General features: G+C 42.9%; 1 protein-coding gene across 5 annotated transcripts; it reads left to right on the forward strand.

The window, feature by feature from the left end:
• The first annotated feature begins 235 nt into the window (after positions 1–235).
• On the forward strand, positions 236–25,108 carry ZNF133 (zinc finger protein 133). 5 transcript variants are annotated; one of them, XM_040447795.1, is made up of 7 exons: positions 236–621; positions 2,164–2,236; positions 13,263–13,340; positions 20,303–20,429; positions 20,569–20,664; positions 22,946–24,779; positions 25,018–25,108. In XM_040447795.1, exons 3-6 carry the CDS (start codon positions 13,308–13,310, stop codon positions 24,688–24,690), a joined length of 2,001 nt encoding a protein of 666 aa, XP_040303729.1. In that variant the 5' UTR covers positions 236–621; positions 2,164–2,236; positions 13,263–13,307; the 3' UTR covers positions 24,691–24,779; positions 25,018–25,108. The 5 variants fall into 5 exon arrangements, with proteins under 5 accessions (XP_040303729.1, XP_040303728.1, XP_040303727.1 ...); XM_040447793.1 differs by having other exon boundaries at positions 238–621; positions 22,943–24,779; XM_040447794.1 differs by lacking the exon at positions 2,164–2,236 and having other exon boundaries at positions 237–621; positions 22,943–24,779.
• The last annotated feature ends 191 nt before the right edge of the window (positions 25,109–25,299 follow it).

Below are 25,299 nucleotides of genomic sequence, written 5' to 3' on the forward strand. Positions count from 1 at the left end.
TCAATCGAGTTAAAAGGGCACGTGAGCTGGACGAGACCACGCCTGCGGGGCGCTCACTGAACGCCCCAGACCGTGGTGTGCAACCCCGCCTCTGGAGAAGGGCGACTTCACCCAACCGCCGCCGACCTCAGCCAATCCCAGAAGGCAAACCGATCTTTCCCCCTTGACGCGTCATTTCCGCCCACCGAGAGGCGGGCCGGCACCGGTTGCGGAAGTCACAGTAGGGGTCACTGGGAAGTGTAGTCTTTGAGGCCGAGGCGTTAGAGTGGAGGTCACGGCAGGTCGAGAAGCATGTTTTGCGGACGCGGATTTAAGAAAAAAGACCGGGGATCCAGGTGCCATAGTGGTCATTCTCCACAGTGACCGGGCACATTACCCAGAAACGGCTCCCTGGGAGGGCAGTGGAAGCCGAGGGATGTCAGCCCTCGTCTGGTTGCGCGGAGCATCTTGGGAAGTGTGGTCCCGGCGCCACACCGAGGATGCTGGGGAGTGTAGTCCCGGCGCCCTACAGAAGTAGGTCCCCAGCTGGTGGCTGGAGTGACCCCTTGTTCTTTGGTGGTGCTGGCGAGTAACGCTCCCGTGGGACCCTTGCCGCAACTGTGCCCTTCCCGGCGCGGAAAGGTAGGTCCTGAAAGGCTAGTCTTTGGGCTGAGGCTGGGGTCGGTGCAGATGGCGGGGAGAGGAGGTAGTGTGGGGACACGCTGTCGTGGCTCAGGCCGTGCTCTCCCGGATGTCTTATTTTGGGGTTGTGGGCGCGCATCTCCGAGGAACGTGGGGGAAGCTGAGCGGCGAAGTCCAGTGGTGGTGGGTGCTGGGCTTGGGCCTTTCGTCCAGGAATTCTTGTGGGTGGGGACAGGTTCGGCCTTGGCCGAAATCGCGATATTGGGAGAGGGGGTCGCTCGTGTCACAACTCCCCGGGTTTGCGGGGAGTTTAGTAAGTAGGCTTTGGGGGTCTGATAATTTCCCAGGTGGTGGTGTGGCAGCCGTCCCTGGGGCCACGTGTCTGGGGTTTGGGTGGGTGGGTGCTGACCGTCTTTTTTCGGGTGTACCCCTCAGCTTTGCCGCGGCGGGACGATGGGCAGGCTGGCTTGGCCAGACGTGCCCGAGTTGCACTGGGTGTGGAGTGGCCATTTTGGCGCGATGCTAGGCTCTCAATTTGGCTGGTCGCCCTTGGGTTCCGGCCTTGGAGGAAGAGGTCGGGCCAGGGTCCACTGGGCAAGTTTTTCAAAGGTCCCGAGGATCGTCATTGTCCACAGGAATCCCAGATTCCCACGTCTCTGGTGTGAACGGGCTTTGGAATTTTAAGTTCCATTTTAACTTTTTATGGAGAAATTTCAAACAGTCAGAAGTAGATAGAACTCCTTAGACCCATTACTCAAATTCAGTGCTTATCACCCAAGGAGCATTCTTGATTCTTATCATGGATACACTGAGAATCCTTGCAACCCACAGAGATTCACCATCACTGCCCTCACTGGTTAAGAATATGGCCTCTGGGGGCGCCTGGGTGGCGCAGTCGGTTAAGCGTCCGACTTCAGCCAGGTCACCATCTTGCGGTCCGTGAGTTCGAGCCCCGCGTCAGGCTCTGGGCTGATGGCTCGGAGCCTGGAGCCTGTTTCCGATTCTGTGTCTCCCTCTCTCTCTGCCCCTCCCCCGTTCGTGTTCTGTCTCTCTCTGTCCCAAAAATAAATAAACGTTGAAAAAAAATTAAAAAAAAAAAAAAAAAAGAATATGGCCTCTGCAGCCAGATTTAATCCAGGCTCAGTCATTTTATAGCTGTGCCACCTCCGGTAAAAGACTGACCTTGCTGTGCCTCAATTCTTTCATCTGTAAAATGAAGATAATAAATTGTACTTCACTGGGTGAGGAGAAAGGTAAAACTCACAGTGCCTGGAACAGTCTCTGGTGTATACTCGTATATACTCAGGGCCCACTAAGTACTATTCTTACTAAGAACAAAGGTGAGAGAGGATCAGCTCCTGCTCAGTGTCAGCAGCGTGTCAGGGCAAGCTGTGTTCCCAGCAAGCTGTGCACAGTCTTTTCTTCTGTGATAGGTCCATTCCTCCTTAAAGGAAGGAAGGTTGGAAGAGGCCCTACCCTACTGGAGCATGAGGGTTTCCTGTAACTCTGAACGTTTTTTTGTTCTTGCTCTGCCCCCTGCAGCCCCTGCCTGCCCAGAGAGGACTGCCTGGTGGGCAAAGAGAGGACTCCCGGGCTCCTGACAATCCAGCTTCAGGTGGGGACCCTTTACCTTTTGCTTAGCGAACCACAGTGGGCTTTCTTTGCTCAGCTTTGCATCTTGTGTCCTACAATGTCCCACCCCCAGGAAAGAAGGCCCATTGTCAGGGTGACAGTTTTCACAGGGACTCTTCTTCAGACCTTGTGCCCTCATTCATGACCCCTTTGATTTCTCCATGCCTCTCTGCTTCAGTATAAACCCTGTTGATTGAGCTCAGATGCCATCCCACTGTAGAACATTCCCGGATTTCCCCAGGCAGTACTTCCAGTGTCCTTGTCAGCAGCAGAACAGTCGACACTCTCAGGACTCTTGGGCTCCCAGGCTGCACTGTGACTGTCCAACTGTCCCACTGGATCATGATGTAGTTCTTGGAGGATTGGGCACCCAATTAGACTAAGCAGGTGATGCAGTGTGAAGGCACAGAGTTGTCGTTCTTGCTGGCTGGGAAGGAAGTTCACAGGGGAGATCTGATTGGAAAGGTGTGGGTTGGGTGTTAATGGAATGAGTCCTCAATGACAAGTTAGTGAGTGTGGCCTTGATCTGAGGGCAGCAGGGAGCAGAGCAGTGATGTGATTTCCCCCTCCAGCTGTTGCTCTGTGTTTTTCCTCCCCGTCAGAGCTAAGCTTGAAAGAATTGCCTCTGCTTGCTGTCTCCATGTCTGTCCTTCCTTCATCTCTTAAATGTTCCTATGAGGCCTTTTTGGCCCTCCCCACTGAAACACATTGTCGTCAAGGTGCCCATGCTCTCCCTGTGGCTAAAGCCATAGTCCGTTCTCAGCAACATTTTACATAGTTGCATACGTCCTCTTTCTTAAAATACCCTTTCACATGGGTTGCTCCTGGTTTCCGGGTTTTCCTCCTATCTCATAGGTCACTCCTCCTCTCTCTTGCCAGCTTCCCTTCTCCCAGATCCCTACTGTGGAAGGCCCTGGTTCGTTTCTTGGACTTTTCATCTTCTCCAGCCATACTGTCTCCCTTGTGACCCCGTCTCCTCTCCAGGCCTTAAATGCCATCTTTGAGGTTCAGCCTAGACCCATGCCTTCCTCTCCAAATTCTAGTCTCCTGCTGTCTACTTCAAATTTCCTCCTGGGTATCTCTTGGGCATCCCAAACTTAATGTGTCCGACAGTAAACTCTGGTCACCTCCCAAACGTGCTCCGCCCAAGTGGAGTATAGACCACTCTTTCAGGGAGTTTAATAAGCTCTAATAAGGGGCAGGGACATGGCATCTCCTTCCTTCAGATTGCTCAGGCTCAAACCCTTGGAGTCACCCTTGACTCTTTCTTGCTCTTACACTCCATCCCTACTAAGCAAATCTGGACTCTAACTATCTCCAATCTCCACTATTTCCACTGGGGCCCGGACCACCATTTCACCTCACTCACCTGGATGATCAGAGCCCTTGAATGATCCCTTTGCATCTTCCCTTGTCCCCCTAAACTATATTAGTATGGCAACCAGAGGAATCTTTTCAAATTTTTTTTTTTAACGTTTATTTATTTTTGAGACAGAGAGAGACAGAGCATGAACGGGGGAGGGGCAGAGAGAGAGGGAGACACAGAATCGGAAGCAGGCTCCAGGCTCTGAGCCATCAGCCCAGAGTCTGACGCGGGGCTCGAACCCACGGACCGTGAGATCGTGACCTGAGCTGAAGTCGGACGCTTAACCGACTGAGCCACCCAGGCGCCCCCAGAGGAATCTTTTCAAATGTCAGTCAGGGCACCTGGGTGACTCAGTTGTTTAAGCATCCGACTTTGGCTCAGGTCATGATCTCACAGTTTGTGAGTTCAAGCCCCACATTGGGCTCTCCTGCCAGTGCAGAGCCTGCTTCAGAACCTCTGTCACCCTCTCTCTCTGCCCCTCCCCCACACAAATCTCTCTCTCTCTCTCTCTCTCTCTCTTTCTCTTTCTTTCTCTCTCTCTCTCTCTCTCTCTCAGAAATAAACATTTAAATTAAAAAAATAAAATTGTTTTTAAAAAATGTCAATCAAATTGTGTCATGCATTTGCTCAAAACTCTCCAATGGCTTCTTATCCCAAAGTCAAAACCAGTATCCTGCAAATCTGAGTCTGATCTCCCCGCCCCGTGTTTACACTTGAACTTTATCTCCCCAACGTGGTCTCAAACACAGCACCCCAGCCACAGTGAACTCTGTACCTTAACTGTGCACTGTCTCTGACCTGCGATGCTCAGCACACCAAGCACAGTGAACTATCGCTTTTCAGAGCTACCCGCTTGGTCACTCCTTCATATCCCTCAGATTTCTACTCTGTTGCCTTGTCAGAGAGGCCATGTCGAACTGTTAGGTACAATTCCAGAACCCCACCCTGCTTCTGTTACTTTGCTCCTTCCCTGCCGTATTGGTCTTCACCTCACTCATCACTTCCTGGCATCCTGTGTGTTTTATTCATTAATTGAGTATGCCCATCTTCCTCCTCTGGACTTTCGTGTCAATGAGGGCAGGTTTCTTTCCTTTGTTCACTTTTGTATCCCCAGTGTCTGAATCGTGCCTATCGTACAGTGGGAGCTTAATAAATATTTTACTGTATGAATGAACGATCCAGCCATATGTATATGGAGCCAATTCTGGTAGGAATGGATGAGGCCGACTGGAATGTTGGGAGAGGGTCTGCAGACCCTATCAGGAGAGACTGTGACCATTGTCTTACCCCAGCTGGTGTGGGAGCGGGGAGGGGTTGAGAGAGTTCTTGGAGATGGAACCGGTTGGCCCAGGTAATGGGCTTGATGTGGCAAGTGGGGAAGTAGTCCTGGTGCCTGAGTAGGCACATGGGCAAGAGGGAAGGTGCTACTGTCATTAAGTAGGTTGAAGAGGAAGACGCCATAGCATGTCTGGAAGGGTTCTGATTATTGATTGCTGCAGAACAACCCCCCCCCCAAAACTTAGCGGCTTAAAGAATCAGCATGCTATAATGTCTCACAAGTCTTTATATCCACTGGGATCAGCTTAGTGGTTCTTCTGCTCTGTGTGAGTTATAGATCTGGCTGTGGCCACAGTCTCTCAGGGACTTGTGTGGGTTGGAACCTCAAAGACGGTTCCCTCACATATTTGGCCCTTTATGGGTTGACTAGAAGGCTGGGGTCAGCTGGGACAATTGGGCCTCACTCTCTCCATGTAGTATCAGGGAGTCTGCATGGTCTCTCTGGCAGAGGAGTTGAACTTCTTGCATGGTATCTTGGGCCTCCCTAGAACATAAGCTCTCCAGCCTTCCTAAGACCTAAATCAGTAACTGGCACAGTGTCACTTGCGCCACATTTATTGGTTAAAACAGGAACAAGGCCAACATGCAAGAGCTCCCGATGTTTGAAGCTGGAATAATTTGAGCAAGAAAATAGTGATGATATTCTCTTGTAACTCATAGGATAAGATATGAATCCATACTGATATAAATAATTGAATAAATTTAAAAATGAGGGAGAAGGGACAGCTCTTGCTTACAGAGCAGTTAACGAATTTAGAGTCAAAAAGGGAACTAGAACATCGTCATTTGGTAAATACCACAGTAATACGTCTTGCGGACACATCCCACAGATGCATGCTGACATTAGTGAGTGGAAGTTTGAACAGAAACAGGATATTTGTATGATCTCAAAGTATCTCTCCCAAAATACTTATTAATTATAAAAACCCAACACATCGCCTTAACCAAGTGATCAAGATCAAGGTTAATATCATCAGTAATGAGACATATGAGTATCATCAACCCCTTGATGCAGTGCACTGAAAAGGACATGACATCACTTCTCAAGTAATCTAGCCAAAAATGAACTAATCTCCTTCTGATCATGAAAAAACATCTGACAAATCCAAAATTGAGAGATATTCTTCAACAGTGTCAAGTTCATGAAAGACAAGAAAGGACAGGAACTGTCACAAATTGGAGAAAATTAAACATACATGGCAACTAAATACAATGTGGGAACTTCATTTGAATCCTGGACCAGAAAAAGGACATTAGTGAAAAACTGACAAAATTTGGTTAAGGACTGTGGTCTAGTTAACAGTATTGTGTCAATGCTAATTTCCTGGTTTTGATCATTGTACTATGGTTTTCTAAGATGTTAACACTAGAGGAAGCTGGATGAAGGTTATATGAGAACTGATATTTTTGTACCTTCCCTGTAAGTCTAAAATCAGTTCAAAATAAAAAGTTTTAGAAATCCTTCAATCTTATATTCTTGAGTTTTTTTTTTTTTTTTTAAGTAATGAATGGGTGCTGAGTTTTGTTAATAATTTTTCAGCATGCATAAAAATACTTGGTTTTTCTCCTTAGATCTGTTGATTAATAAGGTATATTATAGCAATGGATTTCCTAATATTGACCCAATCTTGAATTTCTGGGACTCCCACTTTGTCTTGATGAAATATTTTCTTATTGTTGTGTTGGAGTCTCTTAGCCGATATTTCTAGAATTTTGCTCCAAATTCATAAGTGATAATGGTCTTTAATTTTTAATTTTTTGTAAAATTTTTTGATGTTTTGTTTTATTTTTGAGAGAGTGCAAATGGGGTAGGGGCAGAGAAAGAGGGGGACAGAGGATCTGAAGCAGGCTCTGCACTGACAGCAGCAAGTCCGACATGGGGCTTGAACTCACAAACCGTGAGATCATGACCTGAGCTGAAGTCAGATAGATGCTCAACCGACTGAGCCACCCAGGTGCCTAATTTTTAATTTTCCGAACTGCCATCAAGTTGAGGTGTCAACATTATAGTTGTTTTATAAAAAGAATAAGGAAGTTCCCTTCATTTTTCAGTGCTCCCGGACAGTATTTAGAGCACTGGGACTCTGGTTTGAAAGTTTGGTTGAATTCCCTCGTGACCATTTAGGGTCAATTATATTTCCTTAGAAGTTATGCTCTTCATCTAGGTGTACAATTATTTTATGGAGATCTGAAAAATACTCTTAAATTACTTTTAAAAAATGTGTTTTGGTGATTTGGTAGTTATTTCCCCGTTGTTGTTTCTTATTTGGAATATTTATGCTTTCTCTTTTCCTGATTAAGTTAGCTGTGTTTAAAATCTCCAGCTATACATTTCCCTCACCTCGCTGTTTCCCTTTCCAAACTGGAACTTTGTGCCCATTAAACAATAATTCCCTATTTACCCTTACCCTGAGACCCTCTCAACCACTCTTCAACTTTCTGTCCATGTGAATTTGATTACTCTAGGTACCTGATATAAGTGGAATCATACAATGTTTCTCTTTTTGTTTCTAACAGGTTATTTCACTTAGCCTAATGTCTTCAAGTTTAATCCATGTTTTAGCATGTGTCGAAACTTCCTTTGTAAGAATTTCCTTTTAATATCCATGTGTGTGTCTGTCATATTTTGTTTATCCATTCATCTGTTGATGGACACTTGGGTTGTTTCCATGTTTTTAGCTATTATGAATACTGCTATAAACATAAGTGTACAGGGCACCTAGGTGGCTCAGTCGGTTAAGTGTCTGACTCTTGATTTCAGCTCACATCATGATCTCAAGGTTGTGAGATTGAGCCCTGCCTCACACTCCATACTGGGCATGGAGCCTGCTTAAGATTCTGTCTCTTCCCCCTCTCTCTGTCCCTCCCCTACTCGTGCTTGTGCGTGCACATATGCTTTCTCTCGCAACAAAACAAAACATAAGTGTACAAATGTCTGTCTGAGTCCCTGCTTCCAATTCTTTTAGGATATTCCCAGAAGTGGAATTGGTAGATTACATGGTAATTCTATTTTTAAGTTTTTGAGCAACCACTATACTGTTCTCTATAGTGGCTGCACCATTGTACATTCTGAGCACTGCCCAATAGTTGAATGATGCTTTTGATCATTATGATGGAAGTCTGGTAAATTTTTTGCTCGGAATCACTTAGGAGTCTTGTTCTTTTTTTTTTTTTTTTTTTTTTTTAACGTTTATTTATTTTTTGGGGGACAGAGAGAGACAGAGCATGAACGGGGGAGGGGCAGAGAGAGAGGGAGACACAGAATCAGAAACAGGCTCCAGGCTCTGAGCCATCTGCCCAGAGCCTGATGCGGGGCTCGAACTCACGGACCGCGAGATCGTGACCTGGCTGAAGTCGGCCGCTTAACCGACTGCGCCACCCAGGCGCCCCAGGAGTCTTGTTCTTAAAAGCCTGACCATTTTTCCAGTAGATACCTTGAAGTTGGTGATTGTGAGTAAACTTCTCTGGTACTCAGAAGTAGGCCCTTTCATATTTAGATTCAGGTCATCTATTTTTGAAGTTTTCTTGGGCTATAGCTTAAAAAAACTTTTTTTCATGTTTTATTTATTTTTGAGACAGAGAGACTGAGTGTGAGCAGGGGAGGGGCAGACAGAGAAGGAGACACAGAATCCCAAGCAGGCTGCAGGCTCTGAGCTGTCAGCACAGAGCCAGCCACAGGACTCGAACCCACCAACCATGAGATCGTGACTTGAGCCAAAGTCAGATGCTTAAGTGACTGAGCCACCCAGGTGCCCTTTGGACTATAGTTTTAAGTATACTGTTTCTTTTTTTGTTTGTATGTTTTTGTTTTCTTCTTCAGGAACTACAATTATATGGGTGATAATCCTTTTTTTGTCTGTTTTCCAGTTCAACCACTTTCTCTCCGACCCATTATTTATTTCATTTTTATTCTCTTAAGTGGTTTTCCTGCTACACTTAAGTGCCCATCCTGTTTTCATTTCAATCTATTCTTCTTCAGTATCTTGTAACTTAGTTTAATTTCTTTCTGAAGTTCAATCAACTTTAATTTTGTTTGTTTCTTTCTTTTCTTTTTGGCCCATTTTTGTTTTTAGCTTTCAAATTTTGCTTCCAGTTTTGTTGAAGTATAATTGACATATAACATTGCATTAGTTTAACGTGTACAACATAATGATTTGATACGTGTATATATTGGGAAATGTATCACAATAAGTTTAATTCTATCCATTTTCATAACATAGGTACAAATTTGAATTTTTGATTCAAGATGATTTCTCATATGCCCAAATGTTTGAGGATCTTGAACTCAGCTTAGAGTTTTATTACAGCTATTTCTGTGTCACTTGTTTTTGGTAGAAATTTCTTTAGCTGAACTTTGGATTCTCATTTTCTGTTTTGGTTTTCTATACAGGAGAACTGCTCATCTGCATTTCTATAGACAGAAATCTAGTAAATAAGATCTAGTGTGTTTCTAATTTTCTAGTTCAGGAAAACTCTTCTGTCAGTGTAGCTAGTATGGTTTCTTTACTGGATTGCAGGAGGAGGAGATATTGTGTCTTCTTCCTCCTCCTCCTCCTCCTCCTCCTCCTCCTTCCTCTTCCTCTTTCTCTTCTGTTTTGCAAGGCCCTGTATTTCCGCCCCCCCCCCCTTGCTTATTTTTCCCTTTATCTTGACATTGCCGAGAGGTGCCTTTTCCTTGCTTGTGATCCCCCTTTCCCCTGGAGCTGTACCTTCCCGAGACTTCTGTGCTCTGTCTGCCTACCCTTTTTAAGTCCTTTCCCTTTTATAAGTGCTCTGACCTATCAGTATTTTCTCCTATATGGTAGCTTTTCTTTTTGGGCGGTCGTTTCCTCTCAACTAAGTCCACACAGTGCCTCTTTTCTCTCTTTCATGTAGTTTCCCTCTTAGCTCCTCTTCTGTTCCCCGATGGCTCTGTGTAGGGAGTATAAGAGATAGCTCACTGGTTTAGTGTTTTATGTCTTACTTACTTTTATTACAAGTAATTTGAAGTTAGAATATTCTCTGTCTGGGTATGCTGACAGGATGTATGTTTTGTGTAAATTACCTGTGTTTCAGTAGAAGGTTATCTAAGGTATTTAGCAATCTTTTACTTGATTGGCCTCAAGCTCTGAACTCAGTCTCACCTGTGAACAGCAGCAGACACCTACCTGCACAGCTCATTTGACCTTCCATCCATTGTTATCCACGTTAGCTCTTTGTTGTCTTGCCTTATGTATTCAGCCAACTGTGGGAGGGGCTTGTGTAGATTTGAGGCTCCATCCTTTGTTGCTGCCGCTTTTCTAGGATTATGCCATATGGTTTCCAGGAAGTCTGGAAGCCACAGACTTTTGATCTGTTCCCCATGTGCCACATGTACTGGGGAGCGCCCTTAAATGAAAAGACAGTTAAATACAGGTCTTACCCCATGTGCGTCCTTCCTTTCAAGGATCATATCCCTTCTGGTTTCTGACTGCTTCTGGTTGTAGTGTCTTCAAATAGTTGTTTTTTATATTTTGAGTAGGGTTTATAGTTGTTAGTAAGAGGGTTAGTTTGATAGAAGCTGTCCTCAGTATCAGAATCTAATGCTACTCGTTCTTTTTATAAAAAAAAAAAAAAAAGACATTTTCTTCTGCTTTTCTTAGTTTTTGTTTTTCTCCTACTTTCTGGAGTAGAAGGCAAGTGAAAACAATTAGTTGGTTGTTTTTTTTAAACCCAGTACATTGACACTTCAAAAAACTGGAGTCAAGTATTTCCCCTTTGTGGTTTCTTATTTTGAATATTTGTATTTTCTCATTTCCTAAAATACCTGTGTTCATTTCACTAATTTTTAAGAAGTTAAGATTTCACTTATGATACTTTTTTCTGTTCATTAATTTATGTTCTTGTCTTTATTGAAATATCTAAAGCTATACATTTCCCTCACCTCACTGTTTTAAATACATCTCACACATCCATAGTGTTTTCATTGTTTTTAGAAATTCTGTGGTTTCATTTGTTTTCCCTTTACCTCCTACCTAATGCAACATTCAGTAAACTTTTTCTACTTCCCTTTTCTCTTCTCCCATTTTAGTGGCATTTCTACTTTATCTGGACACGTAGGCCTTATACCATTAGTATATATTTTTCTTCCCCACTCTTACCCACCATTTAGTGCTAGATCTACAATTATGTATATTAAATGCTCACTATCAGGTCTTTACCTGGTTTTCCCTGTCCTGTCCTATTATGTCTAATGTTCATCTTCCAGTAGATTCCTCACAAAGAGCTCATGACTATAGAATTCCTCAAACTCTTGCATGTGTACAACTGTTTTCCTATAGTCATCTTACTTGAAGAATCCCTTGGATGAATCAAGTGTTACCAAAAGTGTGGAAAGGGGCACACTTATTGTGTAGTCATTGGGATTGTAAATTGGTCGGCCTTTGGAGGGCAATTTGGCAGTGTGAGCATATGTTTGGTATTAAGTCCAGTAATTACACTCCTTTAGCACTCATACAGAAATACTGACATGTTTGCAAAAAGGTTTGCAAAAAGGTATTGCTTTTAACTTTCTAGTGATAAACACTACAGTCTGTCAGTTGACAGAGGAACACTTTGTTAAAGAAAATGTGGTCTGCTGATGGACATAGTATGAGTTATCAATAAGTGGAGTAGGGGCGCATGGGTCGCTTAGTCGGTTGAGTGTTTGACTCTTGTTTTCAGCTCAGGTCAGGATCCCGGGGTCTTTGGATTGAGCCCTACATTGGCCTTTGTGCTGAGTGTGGAGACTGCTTAAGATTCTGTCTTTCTCTCTTCCTCTACCCCTCTCCCCTACTCATGCTTTCTCTCTCTCTCTCTCTCTCTCTCTCTCTCTCTCATAAAAAATAAGGGGCACCTGAGTGGCTAAGTCTATTGAGCTTCCAACTTCTGCTCAGGTCATGATCTTGCAGTTCGCAAGTTTGAGCCCCACATCTCTACTGTCAGCACAGACCCTGCTTTAGATCCTCTGTTCCCCTCTCTCTCTGTGCCTCCCCTGCTTGCACATTCTCTCTCTCTCTCTCTCTCTCTCTCTCTCTCTCTCTCTCAAAAATAAACAAACATTTTAATAAAGTAATAATAATTAAAGAATTGAGTTAGGTCTGTGAGTATTGGTGTACACATAACCCCAAAATATTAAATGCACACAAGTCAAAGAATTATACAGATGGTTTTTATTTATAGGATAGTAACATTATTTGCATGTGTACCCAAATATGAATGAAAATGAAGAGACAATATTGTAAATCAAAGAGTACTCATGAAATAGTTAACAGCAGTTACCTGAATGTGGGCCTGGGGCAGAGTCCAGAAAGAGAACTGAACTTTTTCCTTTATAATCTTCAGACTACTCTGGATTCTTTCTAACACTAACAGATTTTAATTGCCTGTATAATTAAATAGAATGAAGTTAAACCACAAAAATACATTTGTTGAAAAATGTCTTCTGACTTCCCTTATGAGTGATTTGCAGTTTTATTTTACTTCTTTCCTGACCACTTCATCCAAGTCATAATATTTATTAGTTTAATTTGAGTTGTCATACTTTATTCTTTTAGAATTGATACTTCATTCTTACCAGTTTCTGTCCCCAGGTATTGCTTTCGATTTTGCTAATTTTGTTCTCAATACAGTGTTGTGTTTTTTTCTGTCCTGGCTATCCAATGAAAAATTGTATACTTTTTGCCTTTTTAATGAGAAAGCGCAAAAATAAAGGAGACAGTAGCATAATTACCATCCTTATGTACATCATCTTGATTTAACATTTCTTAATGCTTTACCATATTGCATAAGCTTTTTTGGTGGTGTTTAAGAATTTTAAAATAACTCTTTATTAACAGAAGAATTTCAAACATGTTCAAAAGAAGCAAGAATATTATAATAAAGCCTCAGCTTTAACAGCCATCACCATGTTGCAATCTTTGTTTCTTGTTTTTGTCTCATTTTTTTCTAAAATGTTTTTAATCATTTTCATCCATAAATACTTTAATATGTATTTCTTTGGAAAAACAACAGAATACCATTTTCACAACTCTTCAAATTCATAATACTGCATTTAATATCACCTACTGCCAAATAAATGGCTTCAGAAATTTCCTTTTACGTTTAATTTGTTTTGATCAGGAGAGTTTGGAACTGACCCTGCTGAAGGCTTGGCTCCCTGGACCTTTTTCCAGGGCCCTGATAGGGAATCAGCCTGTTACATTCCCCATCACGCCACGCTTCCCCCTTCCCCCAAGTGAGGCCCTGCCTCACTGATGGGGAGAGCATTTCCACCTGACACCCTTTCATTTCTGTTTTCCTTACCCAGATCTGCCTTCTGAGATATCATCCTTCTTTAGGGATACCAGGAAAAATGGCCACAGGGTCCCGGAAAGCCAGGGTAATGGTGAGTGTTTTCTGTATTTCCATACTGGCTGTTTCAGGATGGACACATTCTCTTATCCTGACTGCCTTGATGATACCTGGCAGAATCTAGCATTAGTCCTGGAGGTGTGATTTACCTTACCTGAAACCTGTTCGACCCATGACTTAAGTCATTCACCAAGTGGCTAACTGTGAACAACACACAGTTCTATAGGGCAGGATAGAGTCTGTATTCCTTTCTTCAGCTTTAAAACTTTTACAAGCTGAGAGTGACATCAGGGAAAATGAGGTAGGAAGCACCCAGAATCTGTCTAATGTAATATTTTGGAACTCTGGAGTCTAGTTGAATGCTTGCAGCTTCCAAAGGAAGGCTTGGAACAGTCAGTTTCAGCTCTTAGTGCAGTAACCATCACCCACCCCCATCCCCATGGCAGAAATCCATGCATGTGTACCTGGAGCAGTTTGACAGCTTGTGGAAGCCAGGGTGGACAGTAAGGACCTTGTCCTCCAAATATCGAGGACCTGTGCTCTGATTGCTGCTTCTGATTACATAAGTGGGAACCATTGTTACAACTCCTTCTGACTGAAGTAGGGGATATAAAGAACTAGATCCTGGCAGGGTTTTTTTTCCCCTTTATTTTTTCCCTTTTTTCCCCTTTTGGGAGCCAGACATTTTAAGACTAGAACATCCAAAAGAACTGCACATACAGGTTATTTAGAAAGTTACCATGCATGCCTATGGAAAAGCACAGGATCAGAAAAGCATAAGAAAGACCTGAGGAAACCCTAGGTTTACACCTTAGGCTGAATCTCAGTGCAGATGGCATACAGCAGTTTTAAAATCCAGAAAATACTGAAGAATCTGAGTTCTAAAGCGGCCATATTAAAAGATTCAGATATCCAGTTTTACACACACACAAAATCATGAGGCATACAAAGAAACAGGACAGTACAGTCCATTCAAAGGAAAAAAATAAATCAATAGAAACTCCCTGATAAAGGCCAGATGGTGGACTTACTAGGCAAAGACTTTAAAAGAGCTGTCTTAAAGATTCTCTGGGCTAAAGGAAGATGTGGAAAGTCAAGAGAACTATGTTAGGACAAAATGGAAATATCAATAAAGAGAAAACTTAAAAAGGAACTAAGAAGCTCAACAAATTCCAGGTAGGATAAGCTATCAAAGAGACCCACACCACAATGCAATGTAATCAAACCCTTGAAAGCCAAAGGCAACAGAAAATCTTGAAAGCAGCAAGAGAGAAGCAGTGTGTCACATACAAACTGTCCTCTAAAATCAGCAGATTTCTAATCAGTAACTTTCGAAGCCAGAAGACAATGGGTTGATATATTCAGTTCTGAAAGAAAAAAAAAACAAAAAACAAAAAACTGTCAACCAGGAATTCTATATCCAGCAAAACTGTCCTTCAAAAGTAAGGGAGAAGTCATTCCCAGAAAAATAAGAGGTGATACAGTTTTCAGCCACTAGACTTGCCTTGCAAGAAATGCTAATGGGAGTCTTTCAGGTTGCAGTATGAGGATACTAGACAGTTACTTGATGCTATATGAAGAAATAGTTCTACAGTAAAAATAAATAAATCTGCACTTATATAAGCTAGTGTTATTGTCACTTTGGTTTACTACACTTTTTCTTTTCTGCATGATTTAAGAGACTAATGCCTTAGCAAAAAACGCAATTGTGAGTCTATATTTTTGGACACATGATGCATACAGGTGTAATTTTATGACTTTAATAACGACAGGAGGTGAAGAGGGAGCTATATGAGAGAAGAATTGTGTATTGAAGTTAAACTGATGTCAATTCAGATTAGGGTCTTACAACTTTAGGATGTTAAATTTAATCACTGTGATAACTATAATGAAAATAGATATAGAATGTACACTAAAGGAAATAAGAGGGGAATTTAATGTACTAAAATCAACTAAATAACAAGACAGTAATGCAGGAAATGATGTTCAGAAAAGCTACAACTCATGTTGAAAACAAATAGCAAAATGGCAGAAGTCCCTTCTTATCAGAAGTTACATAGTATGTAAACGTATTAAACCCTCCAGTCAAAACACAGGATTTTGCACAATGTATAACAACAACAACAATAAAACTATGATCCAACTATACACTGTCTATAAGAGACTCGCTTTAGATTCAAAGACACAAATACATTGAAAGCAAAAGGATAGCAAATGATACTCCATGCAAATAATGACCAAGAGAGAATAGAGGTGGCTATACCAGTATGAGAAAAATAGATTTTCAGCCAAACAAGATTACAAAGGTAAGACATTATACATTAATAAAAAGTTCAGTGCAGTAAGTGGATATAAAAATTCTGCATACTTACCTACCTAATAACAGACCCTCAAAATACATGAAGCAAAAGTTGATAGAATTAAAAGGTGATATCGACAGTTCTACAGCAATAGTTGGAGGCTTCAATACCCCACCCTCAACAATGGATAGAGCAACCAGACAGAAGTAAGGAAACAGAGGACTTGAAGAACACAATAAACTAACCAGAACTAACAGACCTATACAGAACACTCTGCTTGACAACAAAGTACCCCTGGGACCTGGGACATTCTCCAGGATAGACCATATGTTACACAACAAATTAAGTCTCAATAGATTTATTTAAAAGATCTGTGTATCTTCTCTCGCAGTGGGATGAAGTTAGACCAATAAGAGAAGGAAAATGGACAGTTCACATATTTGTGGAAATTAAACAACACACTCCTGAACAACCAGTGGACCAAAGAAGAAATCACAGTGGAAATTAGAAAATACTTACAAATACAGGCATCTGGGTGGCTTAGTCGGTTGAGCGTCCGACTCTTGATTTCAGCTGAGCTCATGATCTCATGGCTCATGGGATTGAGGCCTGTGTTGGGCTCTGTGCTGGCAGCATGGATCCTGCTTGGGATTTTCTCTCTCCCTCTCTCAAAAGAAATAAACATTAAAAAATATTTATAAACAAATAAAAACAAAATACAGCATACCAAAACTTGTGGGATACAGCAAAAGAAGTGCTACGAGGGAAATTTATAGCTACAATATGTATATTGAAAAGGAAAAAGATTGTCAGGAAACAATGTAGTTTTACAACTTAAGAGTCTAGAAAAAGAACAAACTAAACCCAAGGTAGCAGATGGAAAGAAATAATAAAGATAAGAACAGAGTTAAATATAGAAAATCAATAAAACAAAAAAATTGGTTCTTCAAAAAGTTTACCAAAACTGAAAACTTTTAGCTAGCTCGATTGAGAAAACAAATGGGCTCAGATTGCTAAAATCAGAAACAAAAGTGGGGCATTACTGCTGATTCTGTGGAAATGAGGATTATGTGAGACTGTTATGAACTATAGTGCCCCAACAAACTGGACCGCCTAGCTAAAATGGACAGCTTCTTAGAAACAGAATAACTTCAGGACAGAATCATTAAGAAATAAAATTCCTTAATAGAATAGTAAGGGGATTGAATCAGTAATCAAAAGCTCCCAACAAAGAACAGCCCTGGACATGATACCTTCACAGGTGAATTCTACCATACATTTAAAGAAAAACAATTCTCAAACATTTCCCCCCAAAAGGAAAGAAGGAACACTACCTAGCTAATTCTGTGAGCATCACTGTGGTACCAAAGCCAGAAAAAGACAATAAAGGAAACTACAGGCCAATAATCCCTTATGAATACTGGTGCAAAAATTCTCAACATAATTCTAGCAAACCAAATTCAGCATATTAAAAGAATTATATGCTTTTCTATGTTAGTAAAAGAATTCTATGTTGCTGTATAGAATTAGACACCATATTAAAAGAATTCCACTGACCAAGTGGGATTTAGTCCTAGAATGCTAGGATGCTTCAACATATAAACATCAGCAAATATACCACATTAACAGATGAAAGGCAAAACCTCAAGATCATCTCAACTGATGCAGAAAGTATTTGACAAAATCCAGCACTCTTTTATGATTAAAATACTCAATAAACTAGGAATAGAAGGAAACTACCTGAACATAATAAAGGTCATATGTGGAAAACTCACAGCTAACATACTCCATGGTGGAAGACTAAAAGCTTTTTCTGTAAGACTAAATATGACAAATTAGCTCACTTCTGCCACTTCTGTTGAACACAGTATTGGAAGTTCTAGCCAGAGTAAGTAGGCAAGAAAAGTTGAAAGAAAGAAAGGAAGGAAGGGAGGGAGGGAGGGAGGAAGAAATCTAAATCAGAAAGGAAGAAGTAAAATTATCTGTTTGCAAATGACACACAAAAACCTGTTAGAACTAATACACAAATTCAACAAAATAGCAGGAAACAAAATTAACACACAAAAATCAGCTGCATTTCTACAACACTAACAATGAACAATCTGAAAAGGGAATTAAGAAAAACTTAATAGCATCAAAAAGAATAAAATACTTAAAAATTAGCTTAAGCAAGGAGGTGAAAGATTTGTACATTGAAAGGTACAAAACCTTGCTGAAATAAAGAAATGGAAAGACACCAAGTTAATGAATGGAAATTTTAATATTGCTAAGATGACAATAGGACCCAAGTTGATTCAGTGCAATCGCTACCAAAATCCCAATGACTTTTTTTTTCCCCAGAAATAGAAACGTTCATCTTAAAATTCATATGAAATTTCAAGGGACTCTGAATAGCCAAAACAGTCTTGAAAAGTAACAAACATGCAGGGCTTACACTTCTTGATTTCAAAGTTTACTACAAAGCTACAGTCATCCAAGCTGTGTGGTACTGGGATAAAAACAGAATTATGGACTGATGGAATAGAACAGAGAGCCCAGAAATAAACCTTATGTATATGGTCAAATGATTTTGGACAAGAGTACCAAGACCATTCAATGTGGAAAGGACAATCTTATTTAATAAATATTGCTGGGGATACCTACATGCAAAAGAATATAGTTGGACCATTACCTCACTCCATATACAAAGATGAACTCAAAATGGAGCAAAGACCTAAAAGATAAGAACTAAAACTATGAAACTCTTTGGAAAAAAACAAGGGAAAACCTTCATGAAACTGGATTTAGTGATGATTTCTTGGACATTACACAAAAAATCCAGGCAACAAAAGAAATAAAACAGATAAGTTGATCATCAAAATTTAAAATTTCTGTGCAAATATATTTGCAAATCACTTATAAGTGATTAATATTCAGAATATATAAAGAACTGTAACCCAACAACAATGAAAATACAAACACCCCAATTCAAGCACGGACCAAGAACTTGAAGATATTTTGCAAGGAAGTTATACAAATGGCAAATAAGCACATGCAAAGATGCTTATCATCACCAGTCGTTAGGGAGATGCAAATTAAGTCCACAATGAGGTACCACTTTGCACCCATTAGATGGCTGTCATCAAAAAAAAGCAGCAAGTGTTGGTGAGGATGTGGAGAAATTAAAACACGTCTGCATTGCTGGGTAGGGATGTAAAGTGATGTAGTTGCTGTGGAAAACTGGTTCCTGAAAAAAGTGAACATGACATTACCATTTGCTCTTGTAATTTCACTTCTGGGTATATACCCCGGGGAATTGAAAGCAGGTCATTAGATACCAATTTGCAAGGTAGTATTATTGATAGTGGTTAAAAAGTGAATACAAACCAAATGTCCATCAGTAGACGAACAGTATTTACATAAAATTGAGTATTTTTTTAGTCTTGAAAAGGGAGAAATTCTGAGTTTGTGCTTCCGCATGAATGAACCTTGAAATTAGCCAGACACAAAAGGACAAATATTGTGTGATTCCACTTATTTGCAGTATGGAGAATAACCACATACATAGAGATAGGAACTAAATGGTGGTTACCAGGGTTTGAGACGAGGAGGGAGTTATTCTTTCATGGTGACAGTTTCGGCATGGGATGATGAACAAGTTCTAGAGACGGAGAGTGGTGATGGTTGTACACTTAATGCTACTGAAATGTACATTTAACATGGTAGCTATAGTAAAATATTTGTTATGTATATTTTACAGTAAAAATGAAAAATTCTACAGACTGCTACACTCCACCTATTCTGTATTCTACCTTTTATTCCTCCCGGGTTGTCTTCCCTGTCCACGTTGTGGCTTCCTTCCTTCCTTTGCTCACAGTGTCTTCTTCTCTGCTCCCCATATGCTTCATCTGGAATACCTACCACTTCCGTCTCCTCTTGACTCCTACCCATCCTTTAAGATAAGTTCCTGGGGCTGCCTCAGGATACCTTTCCTGATATCTGTGTCCTCCATTTTTAAATAGTGTTAAGGAGATGAGTAAAACTGGGCAGGGGAATGAGAACAAATGTAGAGATGAATTTGTAGGTCGAGCGGCCAAGAAGGTCCACCCGGAGCATACACAGTGTGGGGCTGTAAATTTAATGTAGTATTGTCTACATTTCACTTGTTGACCTCAGAAGTGAACCCCAAACCCAGGCAGTACGTTCAACCCCATGCACTTCACCAGTACCCACTTGTGCCTGTCAGATCCAAGGAAGCCAAGAGACCATGGGATTTAGGGAAAGGACTGAGTTACCGTTTAGCCTGTGCCACTATTGAATTGTATAAACGTTAGTCATTCAGATGCGTCAATACTAACGTGATTGGTAATATTATTTAATCATTTAAATTCTGAAAAAGTCTGTTATGCTTTACTTTCATTTAATTTTTATATGTTATTTCCTCTTCTTTCTGCCTCGATTTAAAGCTCTTAAAAGTTAGGGACCCTTTTTGCACATATTCTCCAAACACCCCACCCAAGATCTTGAACGTAGTAGACTCTCAAGTGTTGTTGGCTGGATAGCAACAGAGGTTTAACACGTGGCATCAGGGTCACAATCAAAGGCAGAATCTTAATAGCCCACCTGCCTCCCACAGGGCAACCCTCTGCCTTCCCCTCACCCTGAGTCATGGGCAAGGCTGGCTCCTCAGTGAGCAGGACTGTGTTTTCTGTTACAGGCACACATGGCATTCAGAGATGTGGCTGTGGATTTCAGCCAGGAGGAGTGGATGCTGCTGAGCCCTGCTCAGAGATCCCTGTACAGGGAGGTGATGCTGGAAAACTACAGCAACCTGGTCTCACTGGGTAAGCCCTGGAATCTCTGAGGACTCACCTTCTTGCTGCTGGGCATTTTAGGCTATGCTTGAAGTAGCCATCTCGCTTTCTGAGTTGGCCCTTGAACCCATTAACCTACAGCCACCTTGTTTTCTTTTCCTGTGAACAGGAATTCCGGTTACTAAACCAAAACTTATCACGCAGCTGGAGCAAGGGAAGGAAACCTGGAGAGAGGAGAGAAAATGCTCACCAGCCACCTGTCCAGGTGAGTGGGGAAGACTGGGCAAATGGAGCACAGGGCTTCAGGTGGCTCAGGGGGTGGGAGAAAGGAGGCATCACACAGGTGCTGGAGAGGGCAGCCGTTCTCCTGACTCCTGAACGTTGTTTGCATTTCCAGGCGAGGCCTCCCTTCCAGACCTTCATCCTCGCCCGAGTGCAGGGCTGTGTCTTCCTCCTCTTGTAAGGACACATTGGATCAGGCCTCTACCCTTGTGACCCCCTTTAACCTTAATTACCTCTTTAAAGGCCCCATTTCCAGGGCGCTTGGGTGGCACAGTCGGTTAAGCGTCCAACTCTTGATCTCAGCTCAGGTCATGACCTCACAATTTGTGAGTTCGAGCCGCACGTCGGGCTCTGTGCTGACGGTGTGGAGCCTGCTTGGGATTCTGTCTCCTCTCTGCCCCTCCCCCACTTGTGCGCTCTCACGCGCATTCTCTCTTTCTCTCAAAATAAATAAATAAACTTTAAAAAAATTTTTAGAAAAAGCTAAGTAACAAGCCCCATTTCCAAATACAGTAACATTCTGTATAGGATAGAATACTGGAATATAAATGTGTATACAGTTGGTTTTTAAAGTTCGGTTCATTGATCAAGGAAAATTGTGTTCAGGTTGGTCTAGTACAATCAATACCTGGTTTCTCAAATTGTTTGGTTATTTGTTGCATTCAGATGACTAGAACCAGCTTTGATGAAACAATTACAGTCAATGTTAACATCTTCTATACGTGAGGTGCTAGAAGAAGAAATCTACATTGATGTCTGGGAAAATTTTAATTTAGATTAATTTTGAAAATTAACAGGGCTTCAACTGGTCAGGGGCACCAGGAGGGAACATCTTTAAGTCAGTGGGGGACTAGACTGTGTTCGTGTTGTCCATTGCTGAAAACCTTGTAGAAATTCTGGCACAAAGTCATCCTCTAATACATTTTTGTTAGTGAGTGGGGGACCTCCAGGCATCTCACACACAACTCTTGAACCGTTTTTATGCTGCTTCCTATACTAGGGGCTCTCCAACCTGAATGACCACTCTCTCCATCTGTCCCTTTGTCCTCATGGGGAAATAGGGAAAGACATGACATTTACATATGGGTCCTCTGGTTAGATCTCTCTCAGAGAAAATACTTGTGGACACAGTTTATGTCGTGTGGGTGGTTGTTAGAAGGTAACTGTAATAGCAGGGAAAGACTGTTACCTATTGGCCCCATTTAAAGAGCTGAGGGGTGCCTGGCTGGCTTGGTCAGAGGAACACATGACTCTTGATCTCAGGGTTGTGAGTTCAAGCCCCATGTTGGGTGTGGAGATTACCAAAAAAAATAAACTTAAAAAGAAAAAATGTTTTATTTATTTATGTTTTTTTTTTAACCTTTATTCATTTTTTTTTAATTTTTTTAACGTTTATTTATTTTTGAGACAGAGAGAGACAGAGCATGAACGGGGGAGGGTCAGAGAAAGAGGGAGACACAGAATCTGAAACAGGCTCCAGGCTCTGAGCTGTCAGCACAGAGCCCGACGCGGGGCTTGAACTCCTGGACCGCGAGATCATGACCTGAGCCGAAGTCGGCCGCTTAACCGACTGAGCCACCCAGGCACCCCAATTCATTTTTGAGAGACAGAGACAGAGCATGAGCCGGGAAAGGGCAGAGAGACAGGGAGACACAGAATCCGAAGCAGGCTCCAGGCTCCGAGCTGTCAGCACAGAGCCCGACGTGGGGCTCGAACTCATGAGCTGCGAGATCACGACCCAAGCCAAAGTCAGACGCTCAACCAACTGAGCCACCCAGGTGCCCCAAAAAGAAAAAAATTTTTAATAAAAAATTAAAGAGCCAAAACCACCTGTGCTATTTTATAGCTGGCCACATAGAAGAGGCTGAGTAGCAGGTTTTCTTTTGTTTTTTGTTTTTTGCTTTTTGAGAGAGAGCACACATGCAAGAGAAGGGGAGGGGCAGAGAGAGAGGGAGACAGAGGATCCAAAGCAGGCTCTGTGCTGACAGCAGAGAGCCCGATGTAGGGCTTGAACTCATGAACCGTGAGATCATGACCAGAGCCGAAGTCAGACACTTAACTGATTGAGCCATCCAGGCACCCCAGGATGTGGGTTTTCTGAGCCTGGAAAAGTAGGTGATTTAAAGGAAGTCTTGACCGGGTAGCACTCAAGTTGTAAGCATTTTGAAGAACAGGGAATCAAGTCTCCCCGTCAGACTAGGCAGAATTGCTCAGGCTGCCTCACTGAGTCTCAATTCTGACTCCAACTTCTCTCTCTGCAGCAGAACCAAAGCCGGAACTCCACCTGTGTCCTTTCTGCCCTTCGGATTTTTCCAGTCAGAAGTTCCACATGCAACACATGCTGTGTAACCATCCCCCCTGGGTCTTTACGTGCTTGTGTGCAGAAACTCCTGTCGAGCCAGGGGACCCCTGCCCAGGGGACCAGAAGCAGCAGCAACCAGCCTCTGATCGAGATTCCTGGAGTGATAAAGCAGAAGGCCAAGAGAGAGAAGGCCCCAAGCCTCTGTTTGGCAAGACAAAGAAAAGGACTTCGGGAACGTTCTCCAGGGCACCCCAGAGGCAGCCAGTGAGCTCTAGGAGTGGCATCAAAGGGGTGGAAATCAAGTCCAGCCCCGCTCCAGCGGGGAGCCCTGGGGAAGCGGACAGACCGTTGAAGAGGATAGAAGTCTTGGGATTTGGGACGGTCAACTGTAGAGAGTGTGGACTGGGCTTCAGCAAGATGACAAACCTGCTCAGTCACCAGAGGATTCACTCCGGGGAGAAGCCGTACGTGTGTGGGGTGTGTGAGAAGGGCTTCAGTCTGAAGAAGAGCCTTGCCAGACACCAGAAGGCCCACTCGGGGGAGAAACCTATTGTGTGCAGGGAGTGTGGCCGAGGATTTAACCGGAAGTCAACACTTATCATACACGAGAGGACTCACTCGGGCGAAAAGCCTTATATGTGCAGTGAGTGCGGGCGAGGCTTCAGTCAGAAGTCAAACCTCATCATACACCGGAGGACACACTCAGGGGAGAAGCCCTACGTGTGCCGGGAGTGTGGGAAAGGCTTTAGCCAGAAGTCTGCTGTCGTGAGACACCAGAGGACACACTTAGAGGAGAAGACCATTGTGTGCAGTGATTGTGGGCTGGGCTTCAGTGACCGGTCGAACCTCATCTCACACCAGAGAACACACTCGGGGGAGAAACCTTACGCCTGCAAGGAGTGCGGGCGCTGCTTTAGGCAGAGGACGACCCTTGTCAACCACCAGAGGACACACTCCAAAGAGAAGCCTTATGTGTGTGGAGTGTGTGGACACAGCTTTAGCCAGAATTCAACCCTCATCTCACACAGGCGGACACACACCGGGGAGAAGCCCTATGTGTGTGAGGTGTGTGGGCGCGGCTTTAGTCTGAAGTCACACCTCAACAGACACCAGAACATACACTCAGGGGATAAGCCCATCGTGTGCAAGGATTGTGGGCGAGGCTTCAGCCAGCAGTCAAATCTCATCAGACACCAGAGGACACACTCAGGGGAAAAGCCCATGGTGTGTGAGGAGTGCGGGCGAGGCTTCAGCCAGAAGTCAAACCTCGTTGCACACCAGAGGACACACTCAGGGGAAAAGCCGTACGTGTGCAGGGAGTGTGGGCGAGGCTTCGGTCACCAGGCAGGTCTCATCAGGCACAAGAGGAAACACTTGAGGGAGAAGCCGTACATGTGCAGGCAGTGTGGACTAGGCTTTAGCAACAAGTCAGCTTTAATCACACATAAACGGGTACATTCAGAAGAGAAGCCTTGCGTGTGCAGAGAGTATGGCCAGGGCTTTATCCAGAAGTCACACCTCGTCTTACATCAGATGACACACCAGGGGGAGAAGCCTTATGTGTGCAAGATGTGCGGCCAAGGCTTCAGCCAGAAGTCCCACCTCAGCAGACACAGGAGGACGAAATCTGTCCACTACAAACCGCCACTCACGCCTGACTCTGAGGCCTGTTCCGGACAGTCTCCCGACCTCTTACACTCTCTTTGAAAGTGCAGATGGTGAGGAGGACTGAGTAATCAAGATTGTTACACTTCCTTGAATTGAAGTAGAGAAATGCGTTCCATAAGCGGTCAAAGGACAGTTTTTTTTTTTTAATTTTTTTTTTCAACGTTTTTATTTATTTTTGGGACAGAGAGAGACAGAGCATGAACGGGGGAGGGGCAGAGAGAGAGGGAGACACAGAATCGGAAACAGGCTCCAGGCTCTGAGCCATCAGCCCAGAGCCCGACGCGGGGCTCGAACCCACGGACCGCGAGATCGTGACCTGGCTGAAATCGGACGCTTAACCGACTGCGCCACCCAGGCGCCCCAAAGGACATTTGACTCAGTTCACTTTCTCCACACTAAGTCTTCATGTTTTGTGGCCTTTTGTTCTAATAAACATTGCTTCTTTACAAATCTGTGACCTTGACTGCGCACCTCATTCACTCATCTGTAAAGATAGGGAATAAGGAGTGGTGCAGATACCTTGGACTCCGAAGTCCACTCATTTTTTGTTTTTTGGTTGTTTTTTTTTAAATTTACATCCAAGTTAGTTAGCATATAGTGCAACAGTGATTTCAGGAGTAGATTCCTTAGGGCCCCTCACCCATTTAG

This window comes from Herpailurus yagouaroundi, unplaced genomic scaffold, assembly GCF_014898765.1.
Source record: "Herpailurus yagouaroundi ecotype Mexico unplaced genomic scaffold, PumYag 196, whole genome shotgun sequence".
NCBI classification, from domain to species: Eukaryota; Metazoa; Chordata; class Mammalia; order Carnivora; family Felidae; genus Herpailurus; species Herpailurus yagouaroundi.

Excerpts from the sequence above, each read along its gene's own strand:
- ZNF133 (XM_040447794.1), top strand. The coding sequence starts at position 13,308 with ATGGCCACAGGGTCCCGGAAAGCCAGGGTAATG. Across the intron at positions 13,341-20,302 it reads CCCGGAAAGCCAGGGTAATG|GCACACATGGCATTCAGAGA; the intron begins GTGAGTGTTTTC and ends TTTCTGTTACAG. Across the intron at positions 20,665-22,942 it reads CTCACCAGCCACCTGTCCAG|CAGAACCAAAGCCGGAACTC; the intron begins GTGAGTGGGGAA and ends CTCTCTCTGCAG.